The sequence below is a fragment of the Eubalaena glacialis genome, chromosome 4 (genome assembly GCF_028564815.1).
Source record: "Eubalaena glacialis isolate mEubGla1 chromosome 4, mEubGla1.1.hap2.+ XY, whole genome shotgun sequence".
NCBI classification, from domain to species: Eukaryota; Metazoa; Chordata; class Mammalia; order Artiodactyla; family Balaenidae; genus Eubalaena; species Eubalaena glacialis.
This window is the reverse complement of record NC_083719.1, coordinates 171,273,613-171,297,166: the sequence shown is the minus strand read 5'-3', so window position 1 is coordinate 171,297,166 and position 23,554 is coordinate 171,273,613. Positions and strand designations below refer to the sequence as shown.

The 23,554-nt window shown below is 56.2% G+C and overlaps 1 protein-coding gene across 4 annotated transcripts in view; it reads right to left on the bottom strand.

The window, feature by feature from the left end:
• Nucleotides 1–1,125: 1,125 nt before the first annotated feature.
• The window catches only part of BRD4 (bromodomain containing 4), an 81,996-nt gene continuing 59,567 nt past the window's right edge, over nucleotides 1,126–23,554 (bottom strand). For 2 of the 4 annotated variants that reach the window (XM_061190124.1, XM_061190125.1), the window contains exons 8-19: nucleotides 20,241–20,456; nucleotides 19,296–19,495; nucleotides 18,655–18,950; nucleotides 17,440–17,550; nucleotides 8,221–8,273; nucleotides 7,719–8,082; nucleotides 6,488–7,081; nucleotides 4,014–4,388; nucleotides 3,750–3,880; nucleotides 3,400–3,605; nucleotides 3,080–3,317; nucleotides 1,126–2,736 (exon numbers count right to left, since the gene is read on the bottom strand). In XM_061190124.1, coding sequence (XP_061046107.1) covers nucleotides 2,668–2,736; nucleotides 3,080–3,317; nucleotides 3,400–3,605; nucleotides 3,750–3,880; nucleotides 4,014–4,388; nucleotides 6,488–7,081; nucleotides 7,719–8,082; nucleotides 8,221–8,273; nucleotides 17,440–17,550; nucleotides 18,655–18,950; nucleotides 19,296–19,495; nucleotides 20,241–20,456 — 2,853 coding nt within the window. In that variant the 3' untranslated portion in view covers nucleotides 1,126–2,667. Of the gene's footprint in view, nucleotides 2,737–3,079; nucleotides 3,318–3,399; nucleotides 3,606–3,749; nucleotides 3,881–4,013; nucleotides 4,389–6,487; nucleotides 7,082–7,718; nucleotides 8,083–8,220; nucleotides 8,274–10,686; nucleotides 12,965–17,439; nucleotides 17,551–18,654; nucleotides 18,951–19,295; nucleotides 19,496–20,240; nucleotides 20,457–23,554 lie in introns of those variants that run through there. The other 2 variants (XM_061190126.1, XM_061190127.1) reach the window with 2 other exon arrangements.

Sequence of the window (23,554 nt, the reverse complement as noted above, 5' to 3'; positions counted from 1 at the left end):
CACACCTCTTACTCTTGTATAGAACTAAGATTTCTAGTACTGTGGGAGAGATTGGGAAATGGCCAGAGAAATTAAATAGTAGATCCAAGTTCTAATTACAACCCAGTTAAGAGAAACACCCATCAGGGAGGTGTGGAAAGGGCCATAGCAGAATTAAATCTTTAGAAGGAAGGTGCAGACAAAACCATTTCTCCAGCTAAACAGTCAGACTTGGCTTGGGGAAGTTTCTGAACAAAACACGGAACAAAAATGAGGGAGTGGGATGAGACGGAAGAAACCCCAAGGAACCAAAATATAAGTCACACTTGAACCAGCACAGTGGTTTATGAGGAAGTGCTGTGGGAGGGAAAGGGGGGAGGATTGCGTAGCAGGAGCAGGGCAGGTCTCTGGCTGAATGCCTGAACTACATACACCATTAGCTGAGAGGTTTGGCAGATTCCAAACACAAGATACAGGGTCTTTCTGGTTGAAAAACAGAAAGTGGGATGTGGGTTAATAAACAGTGCTGGAAATGTTTCAATCACTTTGTGTCTTTGCATACGTATAAATCACATAGTTTCATCTTACATCCTGGGGGCCGCTCTTGCGTACTGCCTTTGCCCTGTGGCTGGGGCGTGTGTGTACAGGTGAGTACACAGGCAGACTGGCAGGGTGTCCACCTGGCAGGCTTTCTCACGGAGGAATGGGTGCGTGTGCGTGCTTGGCGGGGGTGGGGGGCGAGGATCCTATTTTGGGGGATGTACACTTATCTAAGAATAACTGGTTAACCCTGAGCTTAAACGAAACGAGTTCAGTAGAGGCAGGCAAGGTGGGAGAAGTGGCTCAAGCCCTCTGGCTGAGTGGGGGACCAGGATGGAGGAAGGGCAAAGGGGAAGAACACTGTCTGGAGTTTGACCAGGTTCTGCTGGAAGATGCCACCAACCTAGGCCAGGGTCCACAGGAAGAATGGGTACTTGGGCTCCCTGACACAGCTTCAGCTTATAGGGGTCAGCTCCTGCCCAGGGACAGTAGGGACAGGACACGTGGTCCCCGTCGGTAGATCCTGTACAGAGGTGGTGTGGGGGGCCCCTGGGCCTAGCCTAGGCAACAGGTGGTTCACAAAGAAATGTCAGGGAGACGCCAGCATTAAAAAAGAGAGATGTGTTTATTCCATGATCAGTACAGACCAAATGCATATTCACCGTATGAAAGTCAAACCAGTCAGTGACTCCAGAGTTTGGCCAACACTGAGACACCAGCGTCATGGTGTAGAGTGGGTTCTCATGGCACACGTAACCTCACCAAGGGCTCCAATTATAAAATTAAAAAAAAGCGGGGGAAGGGGCACCCGGTTGGTAGGGCCAAGCGCCAGGCGGGGAGCTTCTGCCTCAGTCTGTGGCCTGTGGCCCCTGGCCCCTTGCGCCCACCACGTCCCCTGGCCCTTCCTCTCCTGGTAAAAAAAAAAAAAAACACAACAACAACAACAACTCAGAAACAGATTTGACATTAAAAAACAAACAAAGAAGCAGCCAACGAATGGCGGGGAGAAAAAAAAGGAAAAGAAAACGTGGCTTTCTGGTTTTATAATTAAAAATAGACTAGTAAAGTTTGAAACTGAGTAAAATATAGGCAGTTTTTTTGTGTGTTTTGTATGTTTTGTTTTGTTTTTTTTTTGTGGGTTTTTTGGTTTTTTTTTTTTTGAGTTTTTTTACACCAGTTTGGTGGAGTCACCAACAAACTTCAAACAAAGATATGCCAACTATGTTTCACTACACAGTACAGCCACGGTCACACACTACCCACAGCGCGGTGGCAGCCGCCGCTCAATGAGGAGACAATCACACCATTTCGGAGATAAGCAGTGCCATTGTGTCTGGAGGAGAAGAGAGAATTAAAAATAAAATAGAATCCAACAAAAAATATATATATAGAAAAAAAAAAACAGAACAGAAACACAGGTGGGAAGGAACTGACTTTGGTTGGTGGCCTCACTCGCCGGGCGAGGCCGGCCCACACACGCGCGTGTGACAGTCACCTCGCTCCAGATCGCCATGGACACACACACACCTCCACGGCACTATTCCCTTTTGCACAAGCGAACACTTACAGAGAGCGGCTCTCGATTAAAGGCTTGTGGGGGGAGAGGAAGGGAGGGGTGGGGTCTGTTCAAGGCAAAGTCAGTGCCAGCAAGGGGGTGGGCCAGCGCCCTCGCCACCTCCAGCTCTTGCAGGCCTGCCCTGGTCTCCTGGGTGTGGGCAGGGGCAGCTGAAGTGTGGAGGACTCCTGGCGGGCAGGACGTCACAAACGTCACGTTCTTGGGGACAGTAAACCAGTCACGGTGGCGGCAGCAACGATGTCCTGTGTATACTGTGTAGACATTTGGCAGAGAGAAGGGCCTCTGCCCCACACGCGGGGACTTGGGGCTTGGGTCTGGCCGGCACTTGCTCGTGGCGAGGCGTGCTCTGAGCCGACGTCCTGTGGGGGGGTGGCGGAACGTCCGGCTGGCTGTAAGGCAGATAGGCTCTGCAGTCCTCAGCTGCCCATCAGGCCTGCCCCAGGCATAGCATGCAGGAGAGCCAGGCCCGGAGATACCCCCTTGCCACTGCTACTGCCTCCACTGCTGCCCCTAACACTATGGAGAGTCAACGTTTTGCCAGGAAATCAAAGTCAGAAGTCACCTAGGTGCTCTCAGAAAAGATTTTCTTCAAATATTGACAATAGATCACTCTGGAAATTCATGTCAATGGTAGCTGCCATCTGGAGGAGAGAGGAGAGTGGGAGGAAGTGAAACTCGGTGTCCTGCCCTTGCTGTGGCTCCCAAACCCTCACCCCTGACCTCCAGCATGGGCTATTCCCTCAGGGCCCACACCCCAGAACCTCCCCTGCACTGGGCCAGAGCACCTCTGAGGCCCAGAGGCCAGCATGGCACAGACAAGGAGGAGCTCTGCCCCGAGTCCCCACCCAATGGCTCTCTGCTTGCACCCCACCTCTCGGGGAGAGTGAGAGCCTCCCTGCCCTCTCCAGGCTCAGGGTCCCCTTTCTCAACTCCTCCAGGGGTGGCTCTCCGCCCAGCAGCGCCCACCAGAGTCCCCCCGCTCACCGCTTCCCGGCGCCTCCGCTCCTGCTCCTGCTTTCGGGCCAGCTCCCTCTGCTGGTCCAGCATGGACTGGGGCTGGGAGCTCCGGGCCTGGGGGGCGGCGGCGGCGGCTACGGCCGCTGCCTGCTGCTGCTGCTGCTGCTGCTCCTGCCGCTGCTGCTGCTGCTGCTGCTCCTGGCGCCGGCGTGCCTCCTCGTGGGCTCGCCGGGCCTGCTCTAGCGCATCCTCATCCTCTCGGCTCCTGAGCAGAGCAGGGCTCCGTGTCACGTGGGGACGAGCGCCAGCCCTGGGAGCCCCACAACCTGCCCAGAGCCCGCGCCCACCTCATGCGCTCCTGCCGGAGCCGCTCCTTCTCCTTCTCTGCGTGCTCAGCCTGCGCCTTCAGGGCCTTCTCGCGTTCCTCCTTCTCCCGGGCCGCCCGACGGAACTGCTCGAAGCTGTCACTTGATGACTTGGCTGTGGAGGACGGGGTGGTGGGATGCTTCTGCACCAGGCTAGCCCAGGAGCCCATATTCTTGATTTTTAGGTCCTGCGAGGCAGAGAGACCAGGGGGCCAGTGAGGGACCCTGCTGCATCTGGACTCCTCCAGAGAGGCCCAAAGTCTGAGGACACACCTGCCAAGGCACCTCCCTGGGGTGGGGGTGAGGGGCACTCATGGGTCCACTGCTCCTACCTTTTTGGGTGCAACTGGCGTCTTCGGCTCCTGTTTCTGTTTGTCCTTGTCAGGGGCCCCCGGTGGGGGTGCATTCTGCTCAGGGGGCCGAATCACAGGCCTCCCGACATCCACGGGCTTCATCTCAGGCCCTGAAACACAAATAGCCCATGGGCCTGGGCCCAACCCACCTCAGAGGGGCACGGTTGACCGGCCCACAGGAAGCTCACATCCAGTGCAGGCCTGGGGGCCTCAACCTCAGCTGGGGTTGGAGAGGGCACTCACGCTGGGGCAGGTGGACGGGGGCCTTGATGCTCTCTGGGTGCTTGGGGGGTTCCGGCCGCAGCGAGGGGCTGAAAGGCTCACTGCGGATGATGGGTGAGTGGATCTTCTCCTCCTTCACCACCACCAGGGGCTGGGGCTGGACCACGGAGGCTGCGCGTAGCTCCTGGGACGGCACAGGCATGGTAGCTGGTGAGGTGGATGGGCGCCCCTGGCCCCGGCCTGAGCCCATCCCTGGGGGCTGTGGCCCAGCCCTGCCCTTTACCTGCTTCTTAGGCTGGACGTTTTGCTGGGGTGGCGACTGGTGGGTCAGACTCTGGAACTGTGGCATCTGGGGGGAATGTATCATAAGCGGGGAGGGGGCTTCACGGAGGTGACCTAGGAGAAGGGACAAGGAGCTTATCAGCATGTCTGGTATGGAGGCCGCGGGCCCTGGGCCCAGCCAGGCCCTCCCAACCCAAGGGAAGCCCCACAACGGCTCAGCCCCCTTGCACGTCAGGCCCTGTGCTCAGTGTGCAGCAAGGCTTTGTGGAGCCATGAGTGCAATCCTGGTGTTTGATACCACTGTGTGCCAGAAAAAAAAGTTTCCATTAGAAAACTTTAGGAAGTGCAGATACATCTGGTCCCAGGTGGGGTCTGAGCTTGAGTATCTTTTAAAAGCTCTCCAGGTGGTCCTATGGTATGGCCTGGGTCAAACACAAGGGATGTCAATAACCCCACAGAGCAGGCAGCCTGGGCTTCCGGCTGTCCCCATGTGGCTAGGCCGGTCTGCCTGGACAGCTGCTTCGGGCCTAAGGCCAGACCCCCAGGAACCTCCCCAATACAAATCAACCTGCAAGGCCCACACAATGGGGAGAAGCCTGGACCTGGCCTACACCACAGCAGAACTGGCAGAACAGGTGTTGGGCTCATGGTTCTTGCAGAAAGTGGGCCAGCCCACCCACCTTCATCCAACCAAAGGCTGGGGGCACCCAGGCAGCCTTGGCCTGGGCCTGCCAGCAATCTGCAAACACACGACTGCAACAGCCTCCTGTCTGGGTGGCTCCCTTGGGAGCACCTGCTGAGGCTGACCTGGGCAATGGCAGGCTCTCAGGCCTATGACTTGCAGAAATCTCTTGTCTACTGGAGGCTTCATCCAGCAGCACCTAGAGGGGAGCCCAGTAGCTCAGGGGGCGGTGCCTTCAAGTTGGCCTGGTGCCCAGGGATGCTTGCCAAACCTCCCTGGACTCCAACAATTTGGTCTTTGGCCCAAAGCCCCCAGCTATGCTCCAACACACGTCACTCCCTGTGACTCATTCCAGGCCACAGAAACTCAGGGGGAGATGGGCCCAGAGACTCTAAGCACGGATAGCCAGAGGGGACCTGCCCTGCCCCACCACAAGTGCTGACTCTTCCGAAGGCGTCTCATCACCTGCCCACTACTGGTCTCCACAAGGAAACCCAGCCTTGCTTGAGGGTGGAAAACAGGCACAGTTGCAGAGCTGCTGGGACCACCACTAGTCTTTCCCAGGGAGGACAGCCAGCTGTTCTCAGCTCAGGGTACACAGTGATCCACTTGGCACCTGGCAGCTTTTGCTGGGTTTAGGAGCAGTCACAGCCTAAAGTCAACAGCTTTATTCAGTTTGTAGGCGGCACTCATGGGACAACCCCCACCACCACCACCACCAAGCCAGGCTGCATGGTCTACATGCCAAGTCCAGAAACGTCAATGTGTCACCACACCATGAGGCATCTACTAAAACACTGCCCCACCGTGGTCAGCCAAAACATTTTGGTCAGAGACACCTAGAAAACAAGTGCCCAGGAAAGGCAAGAGGACATGGCCTGCCCAATGCTGTTGACTGGAAAATGGCAGCCTAGATCAGGCTGGAGACTGGGAGCAGGAGACAGCAATGATTCCTGGGTGAGCTACCTGTGAGCTTCAGCCTAATTCTCCCTCCCGGCTCCACCAGGGGGGCCTCCTGACACCAAAAGCAGACCACCTGTTTCCGTAGGTTCCCAAACAGACCACACTGCCCAGACCTGCTCTTGGCTCTGCCTGCACCTCACACCCCACTGTGTAAGCTAACTCTTGCTCATCCTCTGGTCACCTCCTCCAAGAAGCCTGCCCCAATCCCCAGAGGCAGAGCAGGTGCCTCCCCTGGGCTTCTGGCCTCCTCACCTAGCAGGAATCACAATGCACTGTTAACACTCTTTTGACTGTGAGTTCCAAGAAAACGGCCCACTGGGGCCTTAATCTGTCATCTCGGCTTGCAAGCAAGATGGACACCTGATTAAAACACTGCATCAAGTATCATCGCCCCCTTTCAGCTGCCTCTCTCCAACCAACCCAGAGCCTTCGAGGCTCAGCTTTGAGCCCATCTCAGCCTGCAGCACAAACTGACCCATCTGGCTTCTTGAGGACAAAACTCTGGGCCTAGCGCCAGCCTCCCCAGAACCCAGGAGCAGGACGGTAGTGCTGGCGGGGGGACACTTACCAGTTGAGTAGGGGTCTGACTTGTGGTGCCGGGGTGAAGGGTGATGCTGGATGACTTGTTGAGGCTTGGCGGGCTGCGGCGGGGGTGGCTGCTGGCCCGTGGGTGGGTGGGGGGCCTGCTGGCCTGGGGGCGGCGGGGGTTGCTGGATATGGGTGGGGAACTGCATGGGTTGCATATGCACGGGCCGTGGCGGGGGCTGGTGCTGCTGCTGGGGTGGCGGCTGTGGCTGGGGTGGTGGCGGAGGTGGCTGCTGCTGCTGCTGTAGCTGCTGCTGCACTGAGGGGTGGGGAGGTGGGGGCAGAGGGGGCGGGGGCTGGGACTGCACCTTCACGGAAGGGAGTAGTGGTGTGGGGGGCTGCACCTTCTGCAGCTGCTGCAAATAGAGCTGCATCTGCATGGAGGTGAGGGGTGGGGCAGGTGGATCTTCATCCTCCTGCAGCAGCACTTGGGGGGGCTGAGCCATGGGGGGCTGAGGGAGTAGGGGAGGCTGGGCCAGGGCGGGTGATACGGCTGGGGGACGGGCAGCCTTGGGGGGGAGGGCGGCAGCTCGGTTACTGGGCCGTGATGGCTGTTGAGGCAGCGCGTTGTGCAAAGCTGGAAGGACACAGTAGCAGGGTGGTGAGGCTCACACACCCCGTGGCCCCCGGTCCAGCCTTTCTCCTCCATCCTGACCTCCTACTTGTCTCCCTCCAACTGGCAACCTCTCCACCATCCTTGGCTTCCCAAAAACTCCAGAATAAGGACAGCGTTCAGGGAGGTCTACAGGATCAGGCCCCTCACCAGCATCATCCTGCCCCATGCTCCAAGCCCCCAGCTCTCCTCCCTTCCCTTCCCTCCAACTGCTCCACTTGCCCTTCAGGTCTCAGAGCAAGTCTTTCCTGATTCCCACAGGTATGTCCGCTCTCGGATGAGGGTGTGTGCCCTCCCAAACCCCCATCCCTGACTGGGAGCTACGGAGGGTCACATATTTTTCCATCTCACACCACACCTGGCCCAGCAGAAGATCTGCATCAGTGTCTTCTGTACCCAAAGCACTCTCTCTCTGTGCAAGGCCTGTTCTGGGGCCTCTCGTGTAATTTCCATAATGGCCCCGAGAAGCTGCTAACCTCCCCTTACAGACAACTGAGGTTAAGAGGGGTTCTGCAGGTTGCCCAGAGTGCCCTGTCACTGTGGTAAGACCAGGGTGGGAAGGGGACCTCCCCACACTGTTGCGGGTGTGGTTGCAGCTCACCTGGAGGAGAGACCACCGAGTGCTGGTTGAGATGAGGCGGAGTGCTGTGCTCGGGAGGCTGGGGCAGGTGAGGGGGCAGCTCGGGCTGCGGCAGGTGCAGGATGGGCTGGGTGAAGTGGCCAATGGGGTCGAAGACACTGCCTGGGAGTTGGGGTTCCAGGACGGGCACCTGGGTGGCGATGAAGGGCGGAGGCGAGGACTTCATCGCAGGGGCTGCCTGCTGTGGCATGGAGGGCGGAGGGGGTGGGGGCGGGGGCTGCTGCTGTGGAGGTGGAGGCGGTGGGGGCTGCTGGGGAGGCGGTGGGGGCTGCTGGGGCACGGGGGCCGGGGCCTGCTGCATCTGCTGATGGTGGTGGTGATGGTGCTGCAGACAGACAGACAGACAGACAGGCTGATGTCAGGCAGGCCAAACCCATCTGGGTCAGACACAGGGTCCCTCCAGGGTCCAAAAAGGCAGGTGGCCACTGCTCACCTGCTAAAGGACACCCCCGACACCACATACCTTCTTCTGCTCCCTCCCGGGGTGCCCCTTCTTTTTTGACTTCGGAGCCATCTCTGTGGAGGAAAAGAGAAGGTGGTAAGCCTACGGGGGAGAAGACTGGGAGCTGGCCTTGAACGCAGAGCAAGGAGAAAACACAGGATGAGTTCAGGAGAAGGACCGGTGACAGTGAGAGGGAGGGTGGCTGGGTTCTGTCTGGGATGGAAGTTGGTCACAGGGGAGGGAAAGACATGTGGGGTGCCACCTACCCATTTGCCTGTTGCTTTTTCCTAGCGGGGACCATGCCTGAAAAGCTGCCTGCCAAGCTCCAGACCACCAGCTCCATTAAAAGATGACACCCGAATGCACTGGGAACTGAGCTACGAGAAACCTCCTTGCCCAACGTCTCCTCCAATTTGCTGGTCAGAGGCCTCTGTAGTGACCTGAGCATCTGCACCCCAACCTGCTTTGCCTTGGAACCACCATGGTGTTTGAAATGATCTTGTCTGAGGCTCAGAGACGTTAAGGGACTTGCTCCGGTCACACAGCTAAAAAGTAACAACTCGGTGGCCTCCAACTGCATTGCCCTCCGAGGCTCGCTCCTTCCCATCCTCCCAGAGGAAACACAGATGCGTGAGTTGGGGTGAGATAGACCACTGGTGCCAGCATGGGCCAAGGCCTGGCCACAGAGCCATGGGACAGGTGAGGAGAGTGCTGACAAGTGGGAAGTGCTGACAAGCATGAGCACTTCGTGGAGGAAGAGAAGCAAGCCAGCCAGCCAGCCTCCCTGGACGACCCAGGAGCCAATGGGGGAGGTACTCAATGCCACTGCCAGCAGAGGAGGCGGCCACTGGCCAGACTCCCCTTCCTCTCAGGAGACCGGCCTCAGAGAAGTCCCTGTGTTGGGATACAGTCAATGTGCTGCAGGGAGAAAGCAGTATGTGTCCCCGTTTCTCAGGAGCCAATGGCTTGTTGCCACCACTGTGTGGATAAATCTGGGGTGTGCCTGTCTCTGTGAGGAGTGTGCAAGAGCCAGCATGACTCCCTCTGCCCCCACTCTAGAAGCTTATGCTAAGGAACTTTTGCCAGCTGGATGCCCCTTGCCAAACACTGCTGGGTGTAAACCTCAGAGAGAAAGCCCAGCCAGTGCTCAAGGGCTAGGAAATGAAGTCACCAACCACCAGGTGGGAGGTGTGACCCATGGTGCCTTTCGGATTCCTGTCACTGAGAGGCACCTCATGGCTTTGCCTGGCATCCCCTGAGCTCCTTGCCAGGGTGCTGGCTCTTGCTGCTGGTGTTGGAGGACACATGCTTTTGCCCAAAGCGGGGCTAGCTCCACTGGTAGCTGCTTCATGGAGGGCCGTGCTAAACTTCTGTGAGGTGCACAGCCTTGGTGCGATGTGTCACCAAAAGGGATGAGAAGGGACTTTGTGCCCTGCAAGAGCTCACCATTCCATGCAAGTGATAAGACAGTGACACAAAACTCAGCAGCTACAGACATGTCTCATACAAATGACAGCGACTAGGGACACCTGGAACACAGGAACTGTAGGCCCAGCCCCAAACCCAGACACGAGAGATGCCAGGATACAGGGCTCAGGACTCTTTGGGTCACATACAAAAACTGGTGAGGACACTCTTGAGGGTCACACATACAAAAGGGAGCCATCTGGGTGATTTGCAGGATCAGGCCACAGGGTGTCTGGCAGCCGCAGGATGGAGGAGGAGAGGCTGGAGGCCCAGGACCAAGCGGACCCTACACACACAGGGATAAAGCACGGTACACAGAGGCTGCTGACCCAAGGGAGTGGGAGAAAGAGGCCGGGGCATTCCTCCAGGCTGGGCTCCTCTCCTAGCATGGATTCCAGTAACAGAAACTGCAGCTCAAGGGAGGCTGGGGGCGGCTGCTTGCAGGCTGGCATGCCTTTGGAGGGAGGGGACCAATGGGTCAAGTCTGACGAGGAGAAGCCACTGTGTCATGGGGAGAAGGCTGGGCAGGGTAGGGGTGGCCTGTCATCTCATGGCCTTGGAGGGAAACACTTTTTTCCATCACAAAAGAGGGACAGTGGCTCTGAACCCTCACCATCTCCCTGCAGCCATGAGCAGAGAGGCCCACCTGGGAACTAGAGGGGAAAAAGTGCAATGGGGCCCTTAAGGATCCAGGGAGTGGCTTTCAGCTGCCTTAGAAAGGTCACTGGGAGTACCATCCCAGGGCTCCACAGAAGTGCTGGGAGGGGCAGGTCTAGAGTGGGAGAGAAGGTGGGAGGTGTGCAGCAGACCACCAGGACCAGAGGACTAAAGGGGCCAGCAGTGGGGACCAAGGGGCACTGGAGCCTGTTTGGGACAGCCACATCTGGCTCACGTGTCCTGAGCCTCACGTTGGAGTTACTGGTAGGAAGACAAGACAGGAAGTGCACAACTTCACAACACACCAGCCCCAAGACACCCCCACACAAAACTCTCTAGAAAGGGTTACATGAAGATGGCCTCAAGTACTGTGTGATCTTTATTCCATAAAAATCTTGAACTCAACACAAGTTTCATCTTTACATAGGATGGTAATTGTACAAAGAATTAAAACGTTTTTGTAAAATCTGATTAAAACACTGATTCCTCCCCACTCCCCCACAACTCAAGGGAAGGAGACAGGATAGAAGGTAAGGGCAGAGGTGCATAGCCCCTCAATTGAACTGGCTGGGAGCCTTAGCACCAGCAGATGCCCAGGCCTCCCACCCCTCCTACAGCGACTCCTCAGGCCCGGCTGGCACCTCCCACTGTCCGCATGCTGGAGGCTGCCGACAAGGAGTGAGTGGGCTTCTGCTCTCTCTGCTCTGTTCCTGGGGCACTGGGCATAGGTGACAGCTTGAATCTAAAGATCAGGTTCTCTGCCAGACGGAAGCCCCATGGGCAAGAAGGACGGGATCCCTGGACAGCGAGGGTGCAAGGACCACGCAGGAGAGCTGGCCCGTGGCTACAGTCCATGTGCACACGAGTGGGAAGGAGGGGGGGAGGCACACAGGCCGACGCTGTGGGAATCTAGCCTGCCTTTTGTTCTAAGACAGCAGAATCTTCCCAGAAAGACAATGCCAGCGGCTTCCCAACTGTCCTGTGGGAATCTCCGGGCATGAAGCTCCCTGACCCTAGCCAGGCTGAGTTGTACTGGGAACACATCAGGAACCGGCCAAAGGGCAGCTCAAAATAGTCTGTTTGGCAAATGAGCTCGACTGGAAGCTGACAGGATCAGGGAGCAGCCTAGGAACTCCCAAGTATCACTGCAGGGCCCTGGAGGCTCTGGGGAGGCTGAACCTGGAACCCAAGGCCAAGGCCAGTCTGGGGCAGTTAGAGCTGCTTGGGCCCAAGGCCCCAAGGAGCTGGGGAGGGGTGCCACGGTTTCCACACAGGCGGTGGCCAACTGCACCTCCTCAAGCCTGCTTCCAGCTCCAGCAGAAGGCAGACTCCAAGATGCCAGGAGATGGTTAGGCCTTGAAGTACACACAAACTATATATAAAACAAAAAAAGCTCTCTGAAATGCAGATGCTATTCTTTAGGGAACTTTTCACGTCAGGCAGTTTTCTGTTGAGATGCTGGATTCATGACCAAAAAAGGGCCGACATTTATTTTTAGAACAAAAAAAAAGCCTATTCAGTGCCTCTCAGAGGGCTTGGATTATGTGGCCACCCTGACCTGCCCCATCCCCAGCAGCTGTCATTATTCTAGGGAACTGAAGACTAGGAGACTACTTGCATGTGCATGGAACAGGGCCCGAAGGCTCTGATGCCCTCACAATTGACTGGTCCAGTGCTCTGGGTTTCAAGAACCCTTTCTTGCCACTAGCCCAGATCCCAACCCCCACCAAAGGAAAGGATGATGGGCTAGAGGAGCCAGGTCAACTGGCTACATGGCAACTCCTCCCCAGACGCCCCTCACTAATGGCCTGCCTGGCAGCTCCTGCAGCCTACTTCTAAGTACCTGGGAAGGGAGGGATGGGGAGGCAGCTTAGGAAGTACTTTCCCTGTGTGACTTTAGGAGAAGAGGCCAAAGAAGTTGGGAAAATGCCCAACAGAAACAGTGGGAACAATGAAAACAGAAAGGAGGACTCCAGGGGGCTGTGAATCAGCTGTGGCTGGTGACAGCCTCTGGCTAATGGAGCCTTATAGGTCACCAGAGAGAAGGCATGCTGAGGGACAGCCCCAGTGAGCCTTTGGGCCCAGCTGGCCTCGCCTCTAAAGCCCCATTCCTCACTTGGGGAAGCTCTAGATGTTACAGTGTTCTTCCTTAGGGTGAATGAGATCTTCCCTGGGCTAATGTCATTGCAAGGTCCAGGAGGGAAGCAGTTAGGATCCAGAGTCCCCAAAAGAGGGAGGGATGAGGAGAGAAAACATATTTGTGTTGGGGCCTTGCACACGGAGCAGCACCACATGTATGCGTGTGCAGGGGGGGACTGTCGTCACCCTCTGGGAGATGCCACCCACCCAGAGGACCCCAGACGACCAGGGAGGCGGGGCAGGACAGCCAGGCAGTCTTTACACAGGAGGCCCGGGCGGGCAGCCAGGCAGGCAGCCTTCCCGGAGGCGGGACTAGGCGTGAGCTGCTGGACATGACTAATCCACCCCAGGGGACAGGCCCAGGGCTCTGAGGAATTCCATAACTTGATGGAGTCCTGTCCCTTTCACGGAAGAAAATGGACTTAAGCTATAGCTTGCTGGGAAGGAATCTGGAACTGAAGACCGTTTTATTAAGAGTCCGTGTCCAATGATTAGGCAGGACCTACATAGAGGGAGAGAGAAACCAGTGTGAGAGAAATGGTGTGGAATGTACCGTTCAAGTCATAAGAACAGAAGAACCGCAGACCAAGCCAGCCTCCTGTGCCCTGCTTGCTGTCAGGGCACGAGAGAATAGCGCCGCAGACTAGGAGTTCCACCCCCTGCCTGGCCAGCTGCAGGTGGGGACAGACCCACCTTTCCCTTAGAAGGGCCTCGGATCTGGCACGCGTGGATGTCTCCAGAACCGCCTGAGCCTGTTTATGCTTCTAGACAGAACCGCTTCCAGTAACAAGTTCCATATGCGCCGAGTGCACGCTGGTGTTTCCTTTACTGGTCTTTGCATCTGAGAGGCTACCCTGCCTGTCCTCCTTGCCATCACTTCTGAAGACCAGCCTGGTGTGCCATGCGCATTAGGCGCCCACTGATTCTGATCTTATCCTCCAGGGTCTGCTTTTCTGCACCTGTCTATCTCAAGGAGGTGATGCTGACCCCTCCTCAGGGCTTGGGTGGAGACAGGAAAAGCCCCTAAGAAAGGAGATCTGGAGTGCAGGACCTCTAGCTAACAGCCTCACCTCTGCATTCCTATAAACTGCAAGAAACAAACCAAAAAAAATTATATAAAGAGGAGCCAGTTACATACACTGTTAAGGAGGAGAACAAATAAAAAATAAAAACAGGTTGAGGAAGAAAGTGTCCTTTCTTTTTCCCAGGCATCGAATGCAGCTCCCCTTGACCGGGGAGGGGGTGTGGGGCTCGTTCCCACCCATATAGCAGAGCAGATGCTTCTGTGAGAGTCACAGATGCAACCAACACTGCACTCCCATGGTCCCCAAGTGCGCATGTGGGAAAAACCCGCCCACCGGCCGGTCTCCCATTCAAGGCACATTCCACAAGGCTCACCCTCGCCCATGAAGCCCTAAAATCCGTCCCTGCGCGCGTGTGGGAGTGTGAGGGTCACCTGGCGGTGCAGGCAGACTGGCTATAGCCCCGTCCTCCAGATCTCTTCCTACCCCCACCCACCCCCACCAGGGGACTTACCCCCTCCCCAAGAGCGTGCGTCACACCCTTGGAGCGGGCAGCAGCAGGCCCCAAGATGGGACTGGAACTGAGTCCTTCCAAGACCCCAGGGGGTCGGAAGCTGAGGCTGGTTGTCTGGGAAGAATGCCCCATGGCCTCTGTCTGCACTTTCCAGCTCAAATCTTTCCAAAACATCAAGCATTCCTTTTCCCCCTGGAGCTATTAAGAAACACCCACATGCTCCGATCCTGGGAAAAGGAAACCAGGAGACTAAAATAGCTGGAGTGTGCTCCCTCTGCAACGAAAAGACCAAAACCAAGTCCAAGAGAATTCCCTGAACTCCTGTCCCAGCCCAGGCCAGGGGTGCTCCTGAGAGGGAGAGGAACTGTGTGGCCGCCCCACCCATAAAGATCTGTGGGTGGCATTTGGGAAGAGCCAGACATCAGCAATGTGATGGGGTGAAAGCTTAAGATGGCTCAGGGGCAGTGGGAGGGTGGCACTTGTACCACTGCCTTCTGTCCCTCAAACAGATTCAGAGTTTAACCAGAATCAAAGCTCAGTGGAAGACCATGACTCAAGTAACAGCTGGGTTCAAAAGATGTGGTGGGACTGGCCAGCAGTGCTGCATGCTGCTGGACATGAGGAGGAACACACGGTGGCCTGGGACAGAGCTGGAAAAGAAACACCCCCTCCGCCCCAGTCTGTGGATGCACTGCCTCCCTGAAGTGGCCTTGCCCCAAGGACCAGCCCCATGTCCTGAGCAGCTAGCAGCATCCTTGTCTATGGACAGTGGCCAGAGAGGAGTCCACGTACCACTGCCCTAGTCCCAACTTAGTGCCTCTGTTCAATTTCTTTTGGTGATTCATGTCTCGGGGCTGTGTCGGCAGAACTGACAAATATAGGCCCTTAGGAATTTCCGCATTAATCCAAATGGAAACACAAGAATAAGAAGGGCAAAACAATTAAGTCCCCAAAGACCAAGAGAAATACCTTCAATGCCCCCACCAGGCCCCATCCCCCGCAAGGCAGAACCACCTGTAACTGGTCAGAGACATCTACCCAGCTCCATGGACCCAGCACGAGCAGCTGCTGGAGGAGCTGCCCGGAGAGCAAGTGCAGGTTCCTGCGCAGGATGGGGGTGGCAGATGGCCACATTCAGTGGTGCCAGGGCACAGGCTCCCACTTTGGAACCCGTAGCATCTGAGCTGCAGGGCACAAACCTACACAGGGTGAGTCCCTCCCAAGAGTAAAAACTCTCAGCTGGCCTCCGACAGAGCTCTCCAGTGCACACAGAAGGCAAAGGAAAAGTCAGGACCACGAAGACAAAAGAGACGCTCGTAAAACCCAAGGTGGGGAGGGTGCCTGGGAAGAGGAAGGAGCTGGAGGCAGCTGAGGGAGCCGCCAGGGCTGGACTGCCGGAGCCTGGGAGCCTGCAGGCTGGCGGCTCTGAGACTGTAAATCTCACCCTCCTTCCTGCCAGGACAGCTGTTCCCAGGACTCTCAGATTACTTGTTGCACAATCCTTCCAGCTTCTTTAAAAAGGGGAAAAATGTAGAGGAAAAAAAAAAATCTCGGCAGCAGCAGGGAGCTGCTAGAAATGCTGTCATGGTCACTCCACAGCAGGCGGCAGCAGGCGGCCTGTAGGGCGCTCAGGAGTCAGGGACAAAGGCCACAGTCACAGATTCGCAACGGGGACATCAGGTGTGATGGTCATGGTCCCCTAAGGTGCCACGGTGGGTGGGGCCAAACCATGCTGTTTTAGCTATCTGGTCCGTTGCCAATTTCAACCTCTGGGGTATTCTTTGGTTGTTCAGATCCTTAGGAGAAAACGCTATGAAACCCCTAGTAGAAGCAGCCTGCTGGAAAATGCAGGAGGTAAAAACCCCAGAGGGAAAGACAAACCTGAGGCTTGGCTGGCACTGAAAGTGAGAAGTCAGCAGCCACCAGGAATGCTAATTGGGCCCAAGAATATGGCCATTCACCCTGCTAAGGGCGCTGGGCCCTGGCCTGGGGCCAGCTCTGCCTGAGCAAGCACCAGATGCGGTGCCCCCTGCTGGTAGACAGATTTAAAAAAGCAATGGAAGGGTGAGCTGGTTAGGAAGAAAGAAAAAGGTAAAGGATGGAGAAAAGAGGCAGCCAGCAAACTACTCACAGCAATCTTTGCATACAACAGGAGCTCAATAAATACAGAATATACTTAATGACTTTCATGTCACTTTGGCCCACTGAAAATGAGGTAGTCCAGAGCCCTCCCCCAACACTCTGGAAACCCGGTGTCCTTACTGTAGAAGGGAAGAGGAGCAGTGACAAGACCCAGAGGCCCCCTTGTCCCCAGCTTCCCTGGACAGAGGCAGGCTGAGCCCACAGGAGGACCTGTGGACCCACACACCTCAGAGCAGCTTCAGTCTTTCCAACTGCTGCAAATGATCCTCAAACTTCCTTGGCACCACCAGGTCACATTATTTATGTGAACAAAGTGGAGCTTATCGTTTATTTCCAGTTAGAAAAAATATCAGGGATAAAATAGGTACATGAAAGAATATGCCAGGAGTCTTCGTTGCCCAAACACACGTTTCCCACTGTGGATGTGCACATTGCAGCCTGCTTGGAGGGGCACGCCCAGGGTCCCAGGGCAGGCTCGCGGGTGGTCCACAGACTGTCTGCTCAGCTGGTAGAGTTAGACCTGCCCAGGGACAACTCTGCTCACCCAGAGAAGGCCAGCTCCACCTCACAGACAAGCTAGTCACCAGGCTTCTTCCCTAGCCTCTCCTCTGGGCCAGTCTGAGCATCTGCTCCCCTGAGAATAACCAGGAGAGCTTATATCTGGAGGAAAGGTCCCCTTCCCCACCACCGGCACAGCTCTCAGCATCTCCACCTGCCCCCACCTCCCGTGTCAAAGCTGCTGCTCAGGCGCACCAGTGGATACACGTGCACGCCCATGGAGCATGGAGAGAAGGAACTGTTAGAGGTACACGACACGCATGTCCAAGTGCGTGCAGTTAGGAGTAGCCAATGCAGCAGTGAGCACACTCTGGGGAGGATGGCAGTGCCCTAAGCCACAGGAACAGCAGGGCCAAAGCAGGCTGCTCCACACCTGCCAAAGCACATCACCTGAAAGGGCTGTGTTGCATGCAACTGTGACACACGGAAGACTGTGAGGCTGGGCAGGGTCACGCTAAGATCAATTCCATCATCTGCCCCCACCCCTTCTTTCCCAGGTCTCTGCAGTGTCAACACCCCTGGCTACCTGTCTTCCCTGCCCCAGCCCAGGTCGAGGGTAGTGTGGGGGCAGGTGCAGGGCTAAGCACCCCCCACAGTTAGAGATTAACATGGTGACCAGGTAGATGGACAGATGGGAGGGCCCAGCAAGTTCTTATGACTGCCATCTCTGGTCTCTGGTAGCCTGGACACAGGACGGAGCACAGGCAGGATTCTGACAAGGCTCTAAGTTAGACACCTAACCTGTTTCAGAGTCTTCGCTGTCAGAGGAGCTGGACTCGCTGGTGCTCTCCGACTCTGAGGATGAGAAGCCCTTCATCTTGGAGGAGCCAGCAATCACATCAACTTTCTCAGCTGCAATAAAGCAACAGGGACAGAGTCAGGCAGGGCCCTGAGTCCCACGAGCCAGAGGGCTGCTCCTAATGGCCAGCTGCAATCCCTCCGAACCCCAGCCAGACCCACATTTCCCAATGGTAAGCAGCTAGCCTACCATGCATGCCAGCCAAACACTTGCTTACACTGGACTTTCAAGGCCCCTTCAATCTCTCAAAATACCCTTTTGCAAGGTTCATCAAGGATTAAGAGACCAGGGCAGGAGAGAATTCTCTAACACAAGAAACTGCCGGGATTATGCCCCCTCAGCTACTTTTCTGACAGTGGGTAAAGAGGACCTAAAGGGGACGTGACAGTCAAAGACAAAACAAGATAAGGAAAGAGCCCCAAGGGATCTCCCAGCACCTCAGTGTGCAGACTGAGGCGAGTGTCACTGTGTGGCACCCTGGGCGGAGGAAGGGGGGTGTGTGTGTGCCAAGGACCCCAGGAGTCAGTCCGGGCTGGAATGAAGGCTGTGTGCAAAGCCCTGATGTGGATCCTAAGTCCTACTGGTTCTAACGCAAAAGCTGTAAGCCAAGACAAGGCACTGATAACACAGAAGAGCTGCCTGGAAGACCTGGGGGGCGGGGGGGTGGGGGGTCCACACCAAGCTAGAGAAGAAAGCAGGCAGGCACAGTGCCAACCTAATGCCTTTCCTCCTAGCCACGCCCCCCATGCCCAGAGACCCCAAAGACGTAGGGGGGTGGCTTCTGGGGAAGACTCAGAGGCAGGAAGCTAAGGACGAAAGCTGCTGCTGCTCAGAGCAAGGCTTAGGACACCTAGGTGCAGGTGGACCCCAGATGACCACCAGCCAGAGATCAACAAAGGCACCAATAAGCCTAGGGCTGAGTCTGATGTCACAACCCTTCAGAGGTTTCTATGTCAAGAACGCAGATTTTATAATCGGAAAGAAAGCAAGCCTGCAGAGAACGAGGGCCGAGACTGGAAGGCAAAGTTACCTGAAGGTGCCAACAGGGGCCTCACTACTAGAGGTGCAAGGGTAGCAGCCTGGCCCATCTGCCCAGCCCTCTCCCTCACCCAGGACTGGGAACACCCCCACCACCGCCCCAGGGTGCCCAAGGGCACCTTGAGGTTTCCTTTTCTTCCGCAAACAGGAGGTGACATAGCGCTCCAGTTCACGCAGGGTGGATGGCTTCAGGGTCTCGAAGTCAATCTCGATCTCGTCGGGGTTGGAGTTCTTGAGTGAGGGCTCCCGCGACTGAATGATGTGCACCACGCGGCCCAGCTTCTCACCAGGAAGCTTGTTGATGTCCAGGCTAAGCTGCCGCTTCTCTTCATACGACATGGGCTTGCACTTGTCTTCTTCCTCCGACTCATATGTGGGAGGGGGCTTGCTCTTCATAGGTGCTGGCTCCTTCTTGCTACGAAGAGGTGATGCAGACACCATTAAAAATGGGTCCCTGGGGGAAGGTGGGTGCATATCCCTCCATTTAGGGCTTGGGGAGGCTTCCACACCCCCACCCAGTGGTCTTCACAGGAAACAGGGGGCGCTGGCAGCGCCTTCCTGGGAGCACGTGGCTGCAGTTGAGACCACAAATGGTGGACTGGGGGGCCGCTGTGGTTTGTCTTGCCGCCTGCACCATGCTACCTGCTATCCTCTCTCCCTCAAAGGCCCATCCCAGAAAAAAGAGCAGAGAGGCAGCCTCCCTCCCGACTGTCCCCATCTGGACTAGGGGCACTGGTGGGGGTAGGAGTGACCCACAGACCTTGTGTTGTTGTTACTGGTATTATTTTTCTTCGTCTTTTTGGGAGGAAGTTCCTTGGCTTTGCTTTTCTTATTCTCCTCCACTTCCTCTTTCTTTTTGTGCTTTTCTTTTTTCTTTTCCTTTTTGTCTTTCTCCTTTTTCTTTGGTTTGTTCTGCTGGGGCTGTGAAAGGGCTGCAAGCTGCTCGTGCACGGCTTTGAGCTGTGGAGCAGACAAGCAAGACACACACTCCCGTCACCCTGGTCTCTGGCCCTCAGCTCCATGACCTGCCGTCTCACTAGATATCCAAAGTGCCCATGCCCACCCAGACCCTGAACTCCCAGGGTGGCCCAGTGTCCTCCTTGTCAGAGGAGTCACTCAAGCCCCACGACCATGCTGGTTCCAAGAAGAGGGTCCCTAAAGAGGCTGGGCAAGAGCGCACAGACAGGGACTTCCCTGGTGGTCCAGTGGTTAGGACTCTGCGCTCCCAATGCAGGGGGCCCAGGTTCATTCCCTGGTCAGGGAACTAGAGCCCGCATGCGGCAACTAAAAGAGCCCGCATGCCGCAACGAAGAACCCGCACTCGGCAACTAGACCCAGCGTAGCCAAATAAATAAATATTTTTTTAAAAAAAAGGAGCGCATAGACACATGTGGGCGCTAAAGGCCTAATGGCCAGCTTGTAGAGAGAGGAGAATCCAGGAAGCCCTAGGAGAGACGGACACGCTGGCTCGGCCTCCTCCTTCCAGATACCAGAAGGCTCCAAAAGCCTCACCTCTGCCCAGGGAATGGCCACGTCACCCCATCTCCATACCCACAGTGTACATATAAGTATGAACTATATGCACCTGACCTGGCACAAGGGGACCAGTGGGAATTCTGCTCATGCTGGAACTCATGCTGGGGGGGGGGAGGTAGGGGGGTGGCGGGAGGTTTTGGTTTGAAAATGGGGCTGCCTGTGTCCTCACCTGCTCCTGGAGCTCAGCCAGTCGTTGGGCTCGCTCCTCCTCGGAGTCATCAGTGGAGCTGTCACTGTCTGAGGAGCTATCGCTGCTGCTGTCACTGGATGAGGGCGGGGCCACAGCCTTGGTGGGCGGTGGTACCGCTGGGGAGGACACAGCCACCACAGGCTCCTCGGGCTCATCCGGCATCTTGGCAAAGCGCATCTCGAACACATCCTGGAGGTGAGGGGTAGGGGGAAGCTGTGCCCGTGAGGGCTGCTGGGTGCCCTGGGGGCGCCTGGACTGTGGCCCAGCGTCACACTATCCCTGGCTGCTGGGGGTGACTCAACAGGAAGCAAAGAGGGCTGAGTCAATGGTGACCCCCTTCCTTATCACTAAGGCGAGGGGCTGGCAAGGGCCCCCTGATAACTCTTTCAACACTCCTCTTTCAAATCTCACTTTGGGGAGAAAGGTGCTCCCGACATGGCCTGGCACCCACTCCCTGGGAGACACAGCCGAGGTAAGGACAGGTGACTCACATCACAGGAGATAGCCAGCCCAATGAGGACATCAGTCTGGGGATCCTTGACAGATGGCAGGCCCAGACAGGACCCACAGAAAGAGTGCTCTGAGGCTCCCATCAGGTTGATGCTCATTCAGTCAGCACATCTCAAGGGAGCCTTCTGGACGGTGGGCCGGGCACCAGGACACAACAGTGAACAGAACAGGGGTCTTACGGTTCACATTCCCATAGGGAGCGGGTGGGGTCTGCAGTTTTAGACTTCCAGAGGGAACAAAGGTCCCAAGGTGGGAGTGTGGGCACAGAGCCCACAGCCAGTGAGGAGATCAAGTCCTCGCTGTAGTGGGCACATAACTGAGCAGGGCCATGCCACTGCCTGAGGCATCTCCAGGGTACACCAGAAATGTGAGAAAGGTATAGACGAGATATGGGGCGCTGAGGATAGGTTATGGGAGAGAGCCAGCCTTGTGAGGTGCAAGCAATGTGAGTAGAGACCCTGGGCTGATTGAGCATAGGATCCCACCCCAGGAGCTCCTGAGACCTGGTTTTCCAGTAGGATTTTGAGACCTGCTTTAAGCCTGGAATAAGTCAGTTAACACAGCAACTCACATAACAGAAGGGGGGTCTTCCTCAAGTGTGAATCGATGTTTGAGAGAGCAGCATGGCCCAGAAGGGCTGTGGGGTCGAGCTCCAAGGCTGCTATTTCAAACTTGATTATATTTGACAGAGCCCACCCTAGAAGACTCTCCTGATGTCTCTGGAATGCAGCTTCAGGTTTCCCCGCCCCCAGGAAACTGGAAAAGAGTGACCTGGGCAGCAGAGCAGGCATTCCACACAACTGTGGTACTGTCCCCTCCCCTCCAGACTACTCAGGTTCGGCCTCCTCCAAGGCAGGTTCTCCTCTCAGCAAGGTGCTGCCTGAACTCTGCTATCTGAGTGGTTTTCAGTTTAAGTACTAGAAAGGCAATAACTTTCTAATTTAATCAGAAATAAATCATGGAGCAGATCTGAGGGCAACAGAGAAGACAAACAGGAGGAATGACCAGATACCATCATCACTCAAGCTGCCAGGGAGAGGGGGGCTTCACACCAGGTGAGCAAGACCCTCTCTGCTCACAGTGCCCTGGATGTGGGCAGGCTCAGGTCCATGACTGACCCACATGAGCATCTGGAAGAGCCAGGCCTGCTCTTAGAGAAATGTGTCTAAGAAGGTGGCAGGGCACCAGGACCCCAAGAAGGGAGAAGGGTGGCAAGCAGGGCCAAGCACTTGGTGCTGCTGGGAGGTGACACTTTACCAAGCGGAAGCTATCTCGTGCCACTGGTCTGTGAACCTAGCCCCCCATGCCAGCTGCCGGACAGCTCTACCCTTACCACAAGGACATCCCTGTTCCTGCCCCACAGGCTGTGACTGTTGTAGAAATGGGGGTGGCACCCGCCCTAAGGCCTCCTTCCACTCCCTAGCTGCTTCTGGCCCCTGCCCTCCCAAAGCCCCAAGACCAAACAGCAAGGAGCATGAGACGAAAGCCAGGTGGGTTGCCCGCCTCCTGGCTGTGCCCAGCTGAATGACCCATCATCCTCCCACCTGCACCAGCCCAAGTGGGGGACATCCTGGGAAACACACTCGGGCCTGTGTGCCAGTGAGCTAAGGGCTGCTGCAGAAAACCTTCCCAAGTGGCTGAGACTTGCACCTGCTCTGTGGTAAACAAGAATGATGTGCTCCCTGCCCTCAAGGGGTGAACACAAATAGTTGTAAAGTGCCCTAAGTGCTAAAGTAGAAACAGCAAGGGGTGGCAAAGAGCCTTTGGGGAACTTGAGACCTAAGAATGAGAGGAGGACAATAGCTGCAGACACCCAGGAGGATGGTACAAAAGAAAGGTCAAAGGGGCGTGGGGGCAGACAAGAGGATGGTAAAACCCAATGAGATGCAGCCAGGGCAAGTATCTCATGAGGGAGGACAGTGACAGGAAGGAGCAGTGAACACCAACCACCAGCATCCACCAGGGGAGCAGGGGCTCAGGGCTTCTGCACTAGAGCTGGCAGTGTATTCAGGTGAACCCATCTACTCCGCCTGGTGTGACATTACCTCCACCCCACTCCAAGAATCTGAGCCATGTCGCAATTCTTGACATCAGAAAGAACACTGGTTTCAGAGAGTAAGTATCTCCTCTTGCTGGAATGTTGACCAGAGCCATCTACTCTGGGCTACATCAGATTCATGGAGGGAGCTCCCCCCTTCCCCTTTAGTGAAACAGAGATGCTCAAGTGCTGGGAGGTTGCAGTGCCTGAAGACTCCCAGGCAAACCAGCCTGCAGCTGAGCACAGGTGGAGACCCAAGGAGAAGATGTTGCCCAGTCGGCCCCTCTTTGGGCATGCCTGGATATTGCTGTGAGGCTTAGCCATACCTGGGCATAACCAGGGCAGAGAGATGGGGAGTAGAATGCAGGCCGTGGAGGCCCACGAGGTGCCAGGTGCTGGGGATGCGGCCGTGAGTGAACACTCAGATACACAAACACACTCTCACACACGCTTCAAAAGCTTCCTACCTCTGGGATCTAATGCAGGACCCCAACACACTTTTCTCAGTTTAATTATTTTCCTTGCCGTAAAAACAATCGCGTACCACCATGAATCTGCACTTTCTCTCAAAATAAAACTCTGGTAATCCACATAGGTGCAAAACTTCCTAAATTACTCCTCACTTCACAGTGAGGAGTATAGGACAGTACCACCAGCAGCTCTGGGCCCACCAGCTAGGCTAGCAGCCCTCAGCTCAAGCCACGCTCAGGCTCCCAAGGAAACCCTGAGCCCAGGGGCTCCTGAC